General features: G+C 34.6%; 1 protein-coding gene across 1 annotated transcript in view; it reads left to right on the forward strand.

The window, feature by feature from the left end:
* Positions 1 to 11665, forward strand: part of Tenm1 (teneurin transmembrane protein 1) — an 873778-nt gene that overhangs the window by 343749 nt on the left and 518364 nt on the right. The window contains exons 4-5 of the mRNA XM_008833909.1: positions 4543 to 4803; positions 6910 to 6966. Coding sequence (XP_008832131.1) covers positions 4543 to 4803; positions 6910 to 6966 — 318 coding nt within the window. The remainder of the gene's footprint in view (positions 1 to 4542; positions 4804 to 6909; positions 6967 to 11665) is intronic.

The following is an 11665-nucleotide window of genomic DNA, read 5'->3' on the forward strand; positions in this document are numbered from 1 at the left end:
GGTTAAATATGAAATTTGACCGAGTACAAGCCAGAGTGAACAAGCCAGTAAGCAGCATTCTGCCATAGCTTCTGCTTCAGGTTCCTGCCTTGAGTTCCTGTTCTGACTTCCTTCAGTGATGGACTGTAACCTGGAAGCACAAACCAAAGTCACCCCTTCTCCTTTAGTTAGCTGTAGTCATGGCATTTATCACATCAACACAAAGCAATGTATGCGTGTCTTCATATCACCCCCAAAGCTTTCCTCATGTTGTTTTGATTTTCGTTTTTCCATTTCTCATCACTTAGGAACCATTCCCTGCATATTTCTTTGCATTTGTAGACTTTAATATAAATGAAATCACAGCATGTAGATGTTTTGACTGTCCTCTTTTAGTCATTGCACTTATTTTGGCAGCCATCCATGTTATTTGTGCATCAACAATTCCTTCCTTTACTAGAAGTTACTAATATTTTACTGTCTAAATATATACGTCAGTTCTTTTATCGATTCACCTGTATACATAGTTGGAGCCTTTCTTCTTTTTAACTATTACAATTAAAGACGTGGTTAACAAATTTCTACAAATGTTTCTGTGAGCCAACATTTTAATTTCATTGTGATTAATGTATGAGAGTGCAATTGCTCTCCTGCTAAGTATACATCTAACCTTATAGGAAGCTGTTAAACTTTTTTTCCAAAGTGACAAATCTTTTACTTTTCATCACCATGTAAGACTTACACAATTGTTCCATATTCTTATCAGCACTTGGTCTGGTAAGTTTTTGTTTTTGTTTTTTTGGTTGTTGTTGCTTTGTTTTGTTTTTAATCCATTCTAGTATGTATGCATGTGACTAGAATATGTTGTGACTTTAGCTTGCTTTTCTTCTGATAGCTTATTGTGGTAAACTTCATTTCTTTTGCTTGTTGGTCATTCTTACATTATTTATTACAAGTTGTCTCCTCAAACATATTATCCATTATATACATAGTAAGTTCCAGGACAGCTGGGGCTACAGGGAGACCCTGTCTCAAAAAGACCAAAAAAAATTGAATTTCAACTCGTTTAATCTCTCATATTTAGTCATTTGGATGACTTTAAAATGCATTTTTCTTTAGAATAAAGTAAGAAATATATTTATGAGGTTGCAGATACACTTATTTGACCACATCCATACCAGTTTATTCTTAAAATATTACTATTATATCCATTTAAACATTAGGAAGTCTAAGATTATACATTCATTTCTCTTGTGGATAGCTTTTTGGTAAGAACAGTGATATAATAAACCCAGTTGAATGTTATCTTCTCTGAGGCATATATAGCATTTTAGGCAGCAAGGTTATATGTGCAAAGTTAAAAAATCCAACCAGTAAAGATGCATTGTAAGTGCTTATTAGATAATGCATCCTATGGGAATTTTAAACAGAACACAGAATTTTGTGTATTTAAGAAAATATTTCACAATGATTTCAAGAAAGAGAAATAAGGCAGTTCAGTAAACATCACTTATGGGATAAGTAAAACCTCTGTCTCTCTCCCTCTTCCTCTCCCTCTCCATTTCTGTCTCCATCTCCCTCTCGTTCCCCATGTCAAGAAAAGAATAATGGATAGCTTGTTAGATTGTTTCATTTCTGAATATAGACTGATGAAAAAAATACAGTTAGGTAGCTATTCTTCTTTAGTATACTTATAATTTGGTCTGTATTTTCAAAACACAAATTCATCAAAACATTAATTGGTTATCCTTTGCAATTTGGGGTACTATCCCATATTTCCTTATAGTGAGCAAGTCAATGCTCAAATTTTCTTTTGAATAGAAAAAAACACATATTTTTAACAAAAGGAGAATCTGACTACATCTGTCAGTGTTATTTAAAAACATCTTATCTTAATGTTTTATTACTCCAGAATGACATATAATCACCTATTTACTTTCATTTGCTCATCCTTTAACTGCAACTGTCATGATTCAGATGTTCATATTAAAAATCTTTTGAAAGTCCCATCTAATGTGACATCATCTTAGTGAATCTAAATGGAAGTCAATGTATCAGGAACTAAATTTCATAATTAGTTCCCTGAATCCATGGAAAATAAATGGAGATACTCTACAACCATTCAGAGTCAATATTTTCTTTCTTCTGTTTTCCAAAGAGAATTCTAGTTGGCATGGCAAAATCTGGGGGAGCCACAATAATGTTCTTCCTCGGCTGCTTCTCCTTTCCCATTGCCTTTGGAGAAAGCTCTAGGACCATTTTCAAAGTGTGTTTCCTACCAGGAGTAATAGGCCTGACATGGAAAATCATTAGAAAGGTAAATTGTCAGGTCCAAAGGCATAGCAGCTGTATTAGAAATTAGACCCAGATCACAGGGTGGAGGTGAGAGCGAAGTACAGAATGTACGTTTTACAGGCCTTCCAGGTGATTCTGAAGCAGTTGAATTTGAGAACAGGTGACACTGGTGAATAAAAAGAATTGTGATTATAGGACTACATAAAATTCTTTGCTTACTGTCGTGAGCTGATAGTTCATTACCAGGTGACTGTAACAAGAGCACCAATATATTACTGGGTGATGAGACATTGGGAAGATAAGAAACATGAACCTTAACGGAACCCAAATTCTAAGATTTATATTGAGCAAAGCAGACTTTTATATTTAGCATTATGACAAAAAAAGAATGATTTAGTAAGGTTTGGTGGTTGATAGGTGAATAAAGTACATATTATTGAAACATTATTTCTTTGAAAATTAAATATTTTCTAGTAGAAAAATAGAATTACTCTTAAAGGTATTAATGAACAGTGACTTTTAATTCTGAAAGGGTTCATTGTTAATTTAATTTTTCTAATCATTACAGTAGATTGATTTATCTTCACTATCTTGTTCAGAAAGCATCATGCTAACAGAAAAATTACTGTTAAATAAATATTAAGAATTGACTTCTAAAACCTTTATTTTGCATCACAGAAATAGTTACTATAACAAACGAAGTCATATTCTGTATTTTCTGTAGTATATGATATAATACCATCACTTTCTATACTTAAATAATTAAATTTATGTTAAAGTTTACATTTTCTTATATGTGCTACAGATTAGATGCACTCAGTTGAGATTTTAACAGGCAAAATGGCATGCTCTGTCTCTGATGTCAGTCTGAGAAAAACCCTATATAGTGTACGATACCCCCAGATTACCTTATCTAAGTATTACATGGACATTTCATATGATATGTCTTGGCGTGTGGTCATTTTTCATCAACTTATTAGGGACTGTTAAAGCATCTTTCTCCCGTTTTTTGACATCTTGCTATAATTGAATATGAACTGAGTATAAGACTGAATGCCAGATATTCATGCTGTCAGTTGTTGGGGCTTCACTGGTGGCTAGCAGAAATGATGCCATGACAGGTATTTTAAAAAGGGGCACAGAGCAGCTGTCTGCTGTAAGCTAATGGGCTGAATCAGGTGATTTATTGCATCATGATTAAGATTCTAAACATATTACATTCAAAGATTTTGAGGAAAGGGAGGAAATCAAAATCATGAAGTTCTGCTATGGGACATATCTATTTTGTATGTTTTTGTTTTTTAAAAAAGTAAATAGTTATCCCTTGAAAGAGATAAACACCTCTTCTGAGAATACCCTGTCCCAGCACAATTGCTTCTAAAACTGCAGTAGTGAAGTTTGATAAGTCAGTCCACTTTCCTAAATTACACCAAAATGGTACCTTTCCTTTTCTCCTTTCTCTGTCTATACCATCCTTGCTTTCCCTAACACTTTGGGCTTCCTTACTCCTTCTCTAAACGTTCTCTTCCTGCCCTGTACCTGCTCTGTGGTTGACCCTCATTCCCCACTTAACTAAAATGCTGTGGCTTCCACTCTGCTCCTCCTAGCAGTTGCTGGGATTTACAGCCTGCCTGCCATGGGGTTTGCCTTTTAAATGCCAGTAAAATTGCACTCGAGCTTCAGAAAAGAAAAAAAAAGAATAATTGACAAACAAGTAGACCTTAAACATTTTTGGAGATAGTGGATAATGATATTAGGTACTCATATTTAGAGTGTTACCTATTTTAGAAAACATACTTCAGAAAAATATATTTGAGTTTAATGTTTTTTCTCAGATTTCATATTTACTTATTTGCTCTTATATGTGTGACGTACTTATTAAAACAAATAATTTTACAATTTAAGCATAAGTGTGCTGTATAGAACACATGTATTCTTTCTAGAAATGAAACTAGAGTACAGCTCTCTACACTTTGTGGTAACTGTACTCTTTTCATTATATTTTGTGCACCAAAATAATGTAGCTATAGGCTATTTTCAGCATGCTTTTTTCCAGAACCTTGTAAGAATCAACAAAAGCATAATTTAAAGATATGGAAGTAAAAAATAAGCAAGGAATTCTAGCTACCATAAATTGGAAAGCAGAATTCTAACTTTGCAAAAACTTACAGCTACTAGCAATGGGAAAGGAGAGACATGAGAACAAAAAAGTGGAAGTTACTGATTTTGTTCATACTTCTAAACCGTCTTGTTTGAACTTTTTTTCAGAGATGGAATTTTGTGAAGCTCCCCCTACTCTGTGCTCTGGCTACCAGACAGACATGCGCAGTGTTTCTCGGCATGGCTACCAGCTGGAAATCGGATCTGATGTGGACACAGAGACAGAAGGTGCTGTGTCACCTGACCATGCACTGAGAATGTGGATAAGGGGAATGAAGTCAGAACACAGTTCCTGTCTATCCAGCAGGGCCAACTCTGCATTGTCCTTGACTGACACTGACCATGAACGGAAGTCTGATGGGGAAAATGGTAATAAAACTACATCTACAGTTGAAATTAAACTCACAGATAATGGCTTTGCCTCTTTGCTTTGTTTTAATTTTCTATGCCTTCCCTTCTTTCATTTAACATGCAGAATAGAAATACAAGTTAGCAAGTTTCCATGGATGAGGCCTGTGATTAAATATCTGGCAAATAGATACTCTTATTTACAATGACACAAAATATTCTTCATTTCTGAAGAATGTCCAAGAGAAATGATCTCATGTAGTCGGCAATACTGTGCATGTCTTATTCATTACTCACCTTATATTTTCATTTTTATTTTACACTGCAATACCCATGGGATTTATTACAGGAAGCACTCATTTCATGAATTTTGACTTTGTATCCGTGTATGAACAATGAGATGAAAAAGTATATAGCATAATACCATGGGCAGGGGCTCTCTATTTTGATCCAGATTAGCCTGCTGAATGTATAAACAGATTCACAATAACCATATGTGACTGAAATTATTTTAAGTACAGAATTATTTTTAAAACAGTAGTCATTTCCCAGATCGGAAGTACTAACAACAATATCACTGTGTTGTGCTTATATATTATTTCCTTATAAATTTTAGAAAAAGGACTGCTTTACCCTTTTAATTTTGGAGGATAGGGTTAATATATTTATGCTATTTCATCTCTAACAATAGTAGCTATTTTATAATAGGCAAATTAAGTGATTATTAATTAAATTAACATAGTCTTTCCCTCATTTTCTTTGTAAAAATGTCATAGGTATTCTCATTGACCAGATCCATGTCAGCACATGATATAAATTAAACCGGTACATGAAAGACAAACATATGTTTTCTTTCACTTTTTGGTTTCTAGATTTTATATAATCATGTAAAATCATGTATGCCCATGATATGAAAATAGAAGTGAAATTTTCTAGAGAAACAAAGGGAATAAATTGGAGAGATAAGAAAGTGGTTGGTAGTGGGTAACAGAGCAAGGGGGATTATTTTCTGCATACAATATACACTTGTAAGAAATTTTAAAACAGTAAAAAAAATAGTAGTGGAAACTTTACAAAAGATTTCATTGGGCCATTCATGTTAGTACATGCCTTTAATCCTAGAACTCTGGAGGTGGAGGCAGGGGTTTAACTGTGAAATCGAGGCCAGCTTGGTCTACATACGTAGCTCCAGGCCAGTTGTAGAAGACCCTGTCTCAAAAAAAAAAACCAAAACAAACAGAACAAAACAAAACAAAACACAAAAAAGATCATAGGATTCCACAACCATGACTTCAGTATTTGTTAGCAGTGACTAATTCACTTTTTCTCAGTTGGAAAAGAGATACTCATTGCGACTATACTAGTAATTTTTTACTGTGTCCTCTTCTTCCTTAATCCCAAAGGAGATACTGGTTATAATGATAATTTATATTAAAAATGATAGTTACAGTTATAGGCATAAGTGGTTGCTCATTACATGGGCTACCATCTCCTGTGTAATCAGGAGATGTAATTTCATCACATATCCTCTTGACATTTTAAAATTATATTCACAAATATATACATTACTGACCTGACTAAGAATATAGGAGGTAAAATATAAACAGAATCCATATAATATATGCTAAATGAAAGAATATTAATATAAAAATTAAAAGACCTAGAATTGGTCATCAGAGTAGTCTTCTTTTCATCTGTCAATCAAGGTAAACCAAAGACACATTATATGAAATGGAGTGACAAGTGATATTCTGTATTACATCTTATACTCCATCACGTCACCCTTCACTCACATGAAAATTTCCAGGAAGTTCACTTAGTTGAAACATATATGCAAGAAATAAGTTTGCTTACTGGAGTTACACATCCTCTACAACTACACGAATTTCAACAGAAGGTTTCTTTGCGGATGATAAAATTGTAGAGCTGGGTAGCATTGACGTTTCCACAGTTCTGAAAATAATAAGCACTACTGTATGCTTCATCAGAAGAATATCATGGTATCTGGACTGTGTTTCAATAAAGCTGTTATTTTTTTAGATCATTTAATGAAAGTTTCATGTTGAAATTTAAGTAATGTCAGACAAATTGGACAAATATTAATTAGCAAAATGTTTGCTATTACAGGTTTTAAGTTCTCTCCTGTTTGCTGTGACATGGAGGCTCCTGCCAGTTCTACTCAAGGCAAGTGTTTCCAAATATTTCTCTCCAAAATACTTTTTTCCTCACCCCATCCTGATACTTAGTCCCAGAATCAGAACCTTGCCTGTCTAACACATGAAATAATCAGAGATAAGTCCAATGGCATCTTACTGGTCTGCTTTCCTCCTGTTATTGTGTGTTTTTTACTTGTGAAGAGAGGCTGATAGGGAAGCTAGGGAGAAGGACAAAAAATGATTTCAAGTGAATGAAAAAACATTGATTTCACTTGACGTCCTGCTGTAAAATAGAATACTTACTTCTTGTGTTGTTTTGTTTGTATGGCTTTAACTTTAACTTGGTATAAATCTGATGTTCTCATATCTTTCCAATACTGCCTAGGAAGTGACTTTGATCTTTTCCTCCAGATGTTTCTGGATGGCCATTACAATCATATTGTATTGATATCATTAAATATAAATATACATTAAAATGAAAAGAAAAAATTCATTCTTTGAGGTAAACTTCAATTTGTGTAGTTCTTTAGTAATGGAGCATTAATGTTCTTTTACATTTTTCTTTATTGTATTAGTTAGGTTTTATTCCCTTGCTGAGTGATACTTAAAATGACATTTAGAAATTATATTTATGACTTGGTTTGTACTTTATGCTAGGGTCCTAATATCCAAACACAGTGACTCAAAATTATGAAGGTGTTTGAATATAAAGACTTAAAAGAGTAATTATAACATATATGGTATGAATAGTCACTATTATTACACCAACATTTCTAAATTATAAAATATAATATTCATATTTCATTCTTATGACCACTTTTAAACAGACTCTTATTTTGTATAAAGTATAAAACAAGAATTCAGAAACCAGTTTCTAAGTACAGAAGATTATTCTCCAGTCATTGTTTCTGTCCTACATCATGTTTTTACCTGATGTGAGACTGAACAGATCTGCTTAGCTTAGAGTTGTGTATGTCTTACTCTGACCACTTTTACTATTTTCAAAAGAAGAGTATGTAACTTGGGATTTCATATGTAGTCTATGAGAAGATAGCACGAATGTAGGTTTTGCAAGTTTTCAACTGCTTTGCTTGAATTTAGCATTTTTGTAGAGAAATCTTGTGAGTATAAATGTATTTTTCCAAAAGCATGTTAATTGAAAAGAAAAATGTCATTTCCAAATAATTTAACATTGTGTTTGCATGCAAATGGTGCGATTTATTTCCCATTGATATCATCCATTCATGAAATCATGCTGACAGGAAATTTATCGCATTAACACTTTAATTTGAATTTACATATTCTGTGTTTGAAACATAAAAACATTTAAAATAGTTTTGACTTAGATGTTTCACAATCCCAGATTCCATGATATCCTATCCTTGTACCTCAACTAGTTTAATGATATTTTATTTTCTTTCTGCCTTCCTATACCTTCAGGTTTTCAGTTACTCATGACGTTATAGATATTATATAATGGACCACTTTATGATGATTCACTACTGTGAATGAGGGATATAAGAATAAATAAGGGAAATTTTTTTAATTTTTAAAAAACTTTTTTAGAAGAAGCATTTCATTACAGCTTTAACATACTCAATAATAGTTTCCAGAGCAAAGATACATCTCTTTCAAAAGTGGCTATAAAATTTATAGTTTTGCTGTTGAATTAATACAGTATTGAACTCAATATAATCCCTGTAAGAAATAAAATTGAATGAGTTTTTAACCTTAAAAAAATCTCCATTTCATTCTAAAATATACTGTTTCTTACAGAAAGACTCATTGTTTTTGCTAATAACACTGAAATGTTGGAGCATACGTCTTTCATCTATATGTATCTGATTATTACTAGTCATAATCAGTTGCACTCAGATCCTTGGCACCTGTGTATGTCTATAAAATCATTGGGTAGATATCAATGGTAATGTTTATCACCTCTACTAATTAAAATGATGGAACTTTATATGCTTCCTCCTCAAATATAATTCATTTTTAAAATTTGTTGATTTTTGTGTGTGTTTGTGTCTGTGTCTGTATATATCACACAGAACATCCCAAACCATCTTATTCAACTATACACCCAATTCCCAGGTGGCACTGTCCCATGGCCTCCCTACCCCCACTGGAGCCCTTATATTCTGTTATCCCTGCTACTTTCTGCTGTGTTGTCAAAATCCCCAGTCGTTCCCCACTACTTGTTCATCTGGTGAAACTAGTCAGCCTATCTAGAGGTCTTTGTTTTAGAAAGGTGAGCTGTTCCTCATCTAGCAGCAATCTGTTGTCAATTCCTTTAGATAAGATTGGGGTATGCTGCTCATTTTCCCAGTTCTAGTCTGGTTACTATCTGGGAGTCCCTTGGGCCACCCTGGCCAACAACTCAAATGAAGGTATCTCCTATCTGGCATTGTTGCTTGTTATATAGCCTTAGCTATACATAGGGACTCTTTAAAAATTATATTGGTACCTTTAGTCTTCGGTTATACTTTCCTTTTGGGTGTTTAAGGCCATAGAGTTGGTCCAGATAAAGCAATTTATTTTTATTCCTAAGGACGTTTGAGAATCTGTTCCTCTGGGGTCACATAGGCTTGGGAGGAGCCCCTGGCTCCTTTCTTTTACCAGTTCTGCCTATGTGAAGATAAATCAAAGATCCTGCTCGACCATGGCTGGTTTTGCTTGGAAGGATGGAGGAAATGATTTCTCTATGTTGACCCTCTTATTCCTATTTGTAGACTGGACACTGGTTCAAGTCTATCTCGTGGGGTCTCCTCAGCCTCCTTGATCAAGAGGACAGGTGACCCACCACAATTTCAGGACATTTTGAGAGATTCTCATAGTCCCCTGAAACTAGTCAACCAAGGAGGGCAAAGAGCAAAAACTGTCCTTTATGTCCCTCTGACCAAATTATTATAGGCCTCAAAGAATGTCTGCTAAACGTCTAAGCAGTTTAGTTCTACCAGTCTCGTTCTTTTAATTCCTGTGTGCCATGTAGAAAAATCTTGGGCAAAGACCAATTGTTCTCAGATAAACCTTGCCTAGACATATATATCTTGATCTGGTATGTATAATTAGTCAGTAGGTTGTTGGACGAATATGATTCCCTCTGGTTTTTAAAACTCGCTAGGCATTATTTATCTCTCTCATTGTCTAACCCCTCCATCATGGTTTCCCAAATTAAGGTGCCCCCATTTTTCCTCTTTCTCCCTTAATAATACCCTTCTCCTATGGTCCCACCTCTCTTGAGCTCCTTCTTTCCATTTATCCCCTAGGTTCCTTGTATACCCTTCCCTCACCCCTCCCTTAAACTATCCCAATTTTTATCCATATCTCCCTTATTAAGGCCTGTTTCCTACTGTTCGTCTCTTTCAGGTTCTTTCTTTTCCTTTACCTCCCTGTTTCCTTTCCATTATCCTGGTTTCTGTAGTTATGCCTGGTTGCATACTTATTTTATCAGAGTCTGGTTCTAGGATCCACACATGACCCACATATGGGGAGAACATATGTCGATTTTTTTTTCTGAGTCTGTGTTACTTCATTTAGTATAACAGTTTCTAGTTCCATCCATTTAACTGCAAATTTCATGATTTCATCTTTCTCTATTGCTGAGTAAAACTCAATCGTATAAATGAACCACATTTTCATTATCCACTCATCTATTTAGGAACACTTAGGCTGCTTCCATCTCTTAGTGGTTGTGAAAAGAGCAGCAACAAACATGGTTGTACAAGTGTCTCTGCAATAGGATGGGTTCTTTGTGTATATGCATAAGAGTGGTATAACTGGGTCAAATGGTAAGTTCATTTGTAGTTTTTTAAGAGTTCTCCACACTGCTTTCCATAGGGGTTGAACCAGTTTGCAACTCCACGAGCAGTAGATGAGTGTTCCCCTTTTCCCACATCCTCACCAATGTTTGGTATCATTTGTTCTTTTGATCTTATCCAGTCTGACTGGGGTAAGATGAAATCTTAAAGTGGTTTTAATTTGCATTTCCCTACTTACCAGTAATATTGAACATCTTTTAAGATGCTTCTTAGCCATATTTACTTCTTCTTTTGAGAACTCTCTGTTCAGGTCCTTAGGCCATCTTTTAATTGGGTTACTTCCTGTCTTAATTCTCTATTTTTTGAGTTCCTTATATATTCTGGATGTTAAACCTCCATCAGATGTGTCACTTGTAAAGACTGTGTCCCATTCTGTGTTATTTCTCTTCACTTCCCTGGTTGCCTCCTTTGATGTACAGAAGCTTTTTAGTTTAATAAGGTCCCATTTGTTGATTCTTGAACCTGTTTTCTGAGCAATTGTAGTTTGGTTTAGAAAATCCTTTCCTACACCTATATCTTGTAGGTTTTCCCAATGTTTTCTTCTAACAGTTTCAGAGTTTCAGGCTTCACATTGAGTTCTTTGATCCATTTGGAACTGACTTTTGTGTGAAAGATAGGGGTTTGGTTTCATTCTTCTGCAGGTGGAGATCCGGTTTTACCAGCACCATTTGCTGAACATGAATGTGAATTCATGAATGTTCTTGGCTCCTTTGTCAAATATCAGGTGGCTGAAATTGCATTTACTCATATTTGGGTCTTCAGTGTTGTTCCATTGATCTATGGGTCTATTTTTGTGCCAGTACTATGTTTTCTTATGGCTATAGCTCTGTAATACAGCTTAAAATCTGGTATAGTAATCCCCCCAGCATTGCTCTTAGTGCTCAGGGTTGCTTTGACTATCTGAGG

This window comes from Nannospalax galili, unplaced genomic scaffold (assembly GCF_000622305.1).
Source record: "Nannospalax galili isolate Female #2095 unplaced genomic scaffold, S.galili_v1.0 scaffold75, whole genome shotgun sequence".
In the NCBI taxonomy this organism is placed as follows: domain Eukaryota; kingdom Metazoa; phylum Chordata; class Mammalia; order Rodentia; family Spalacidae; genus Nannospalax; species Nannospalax galili.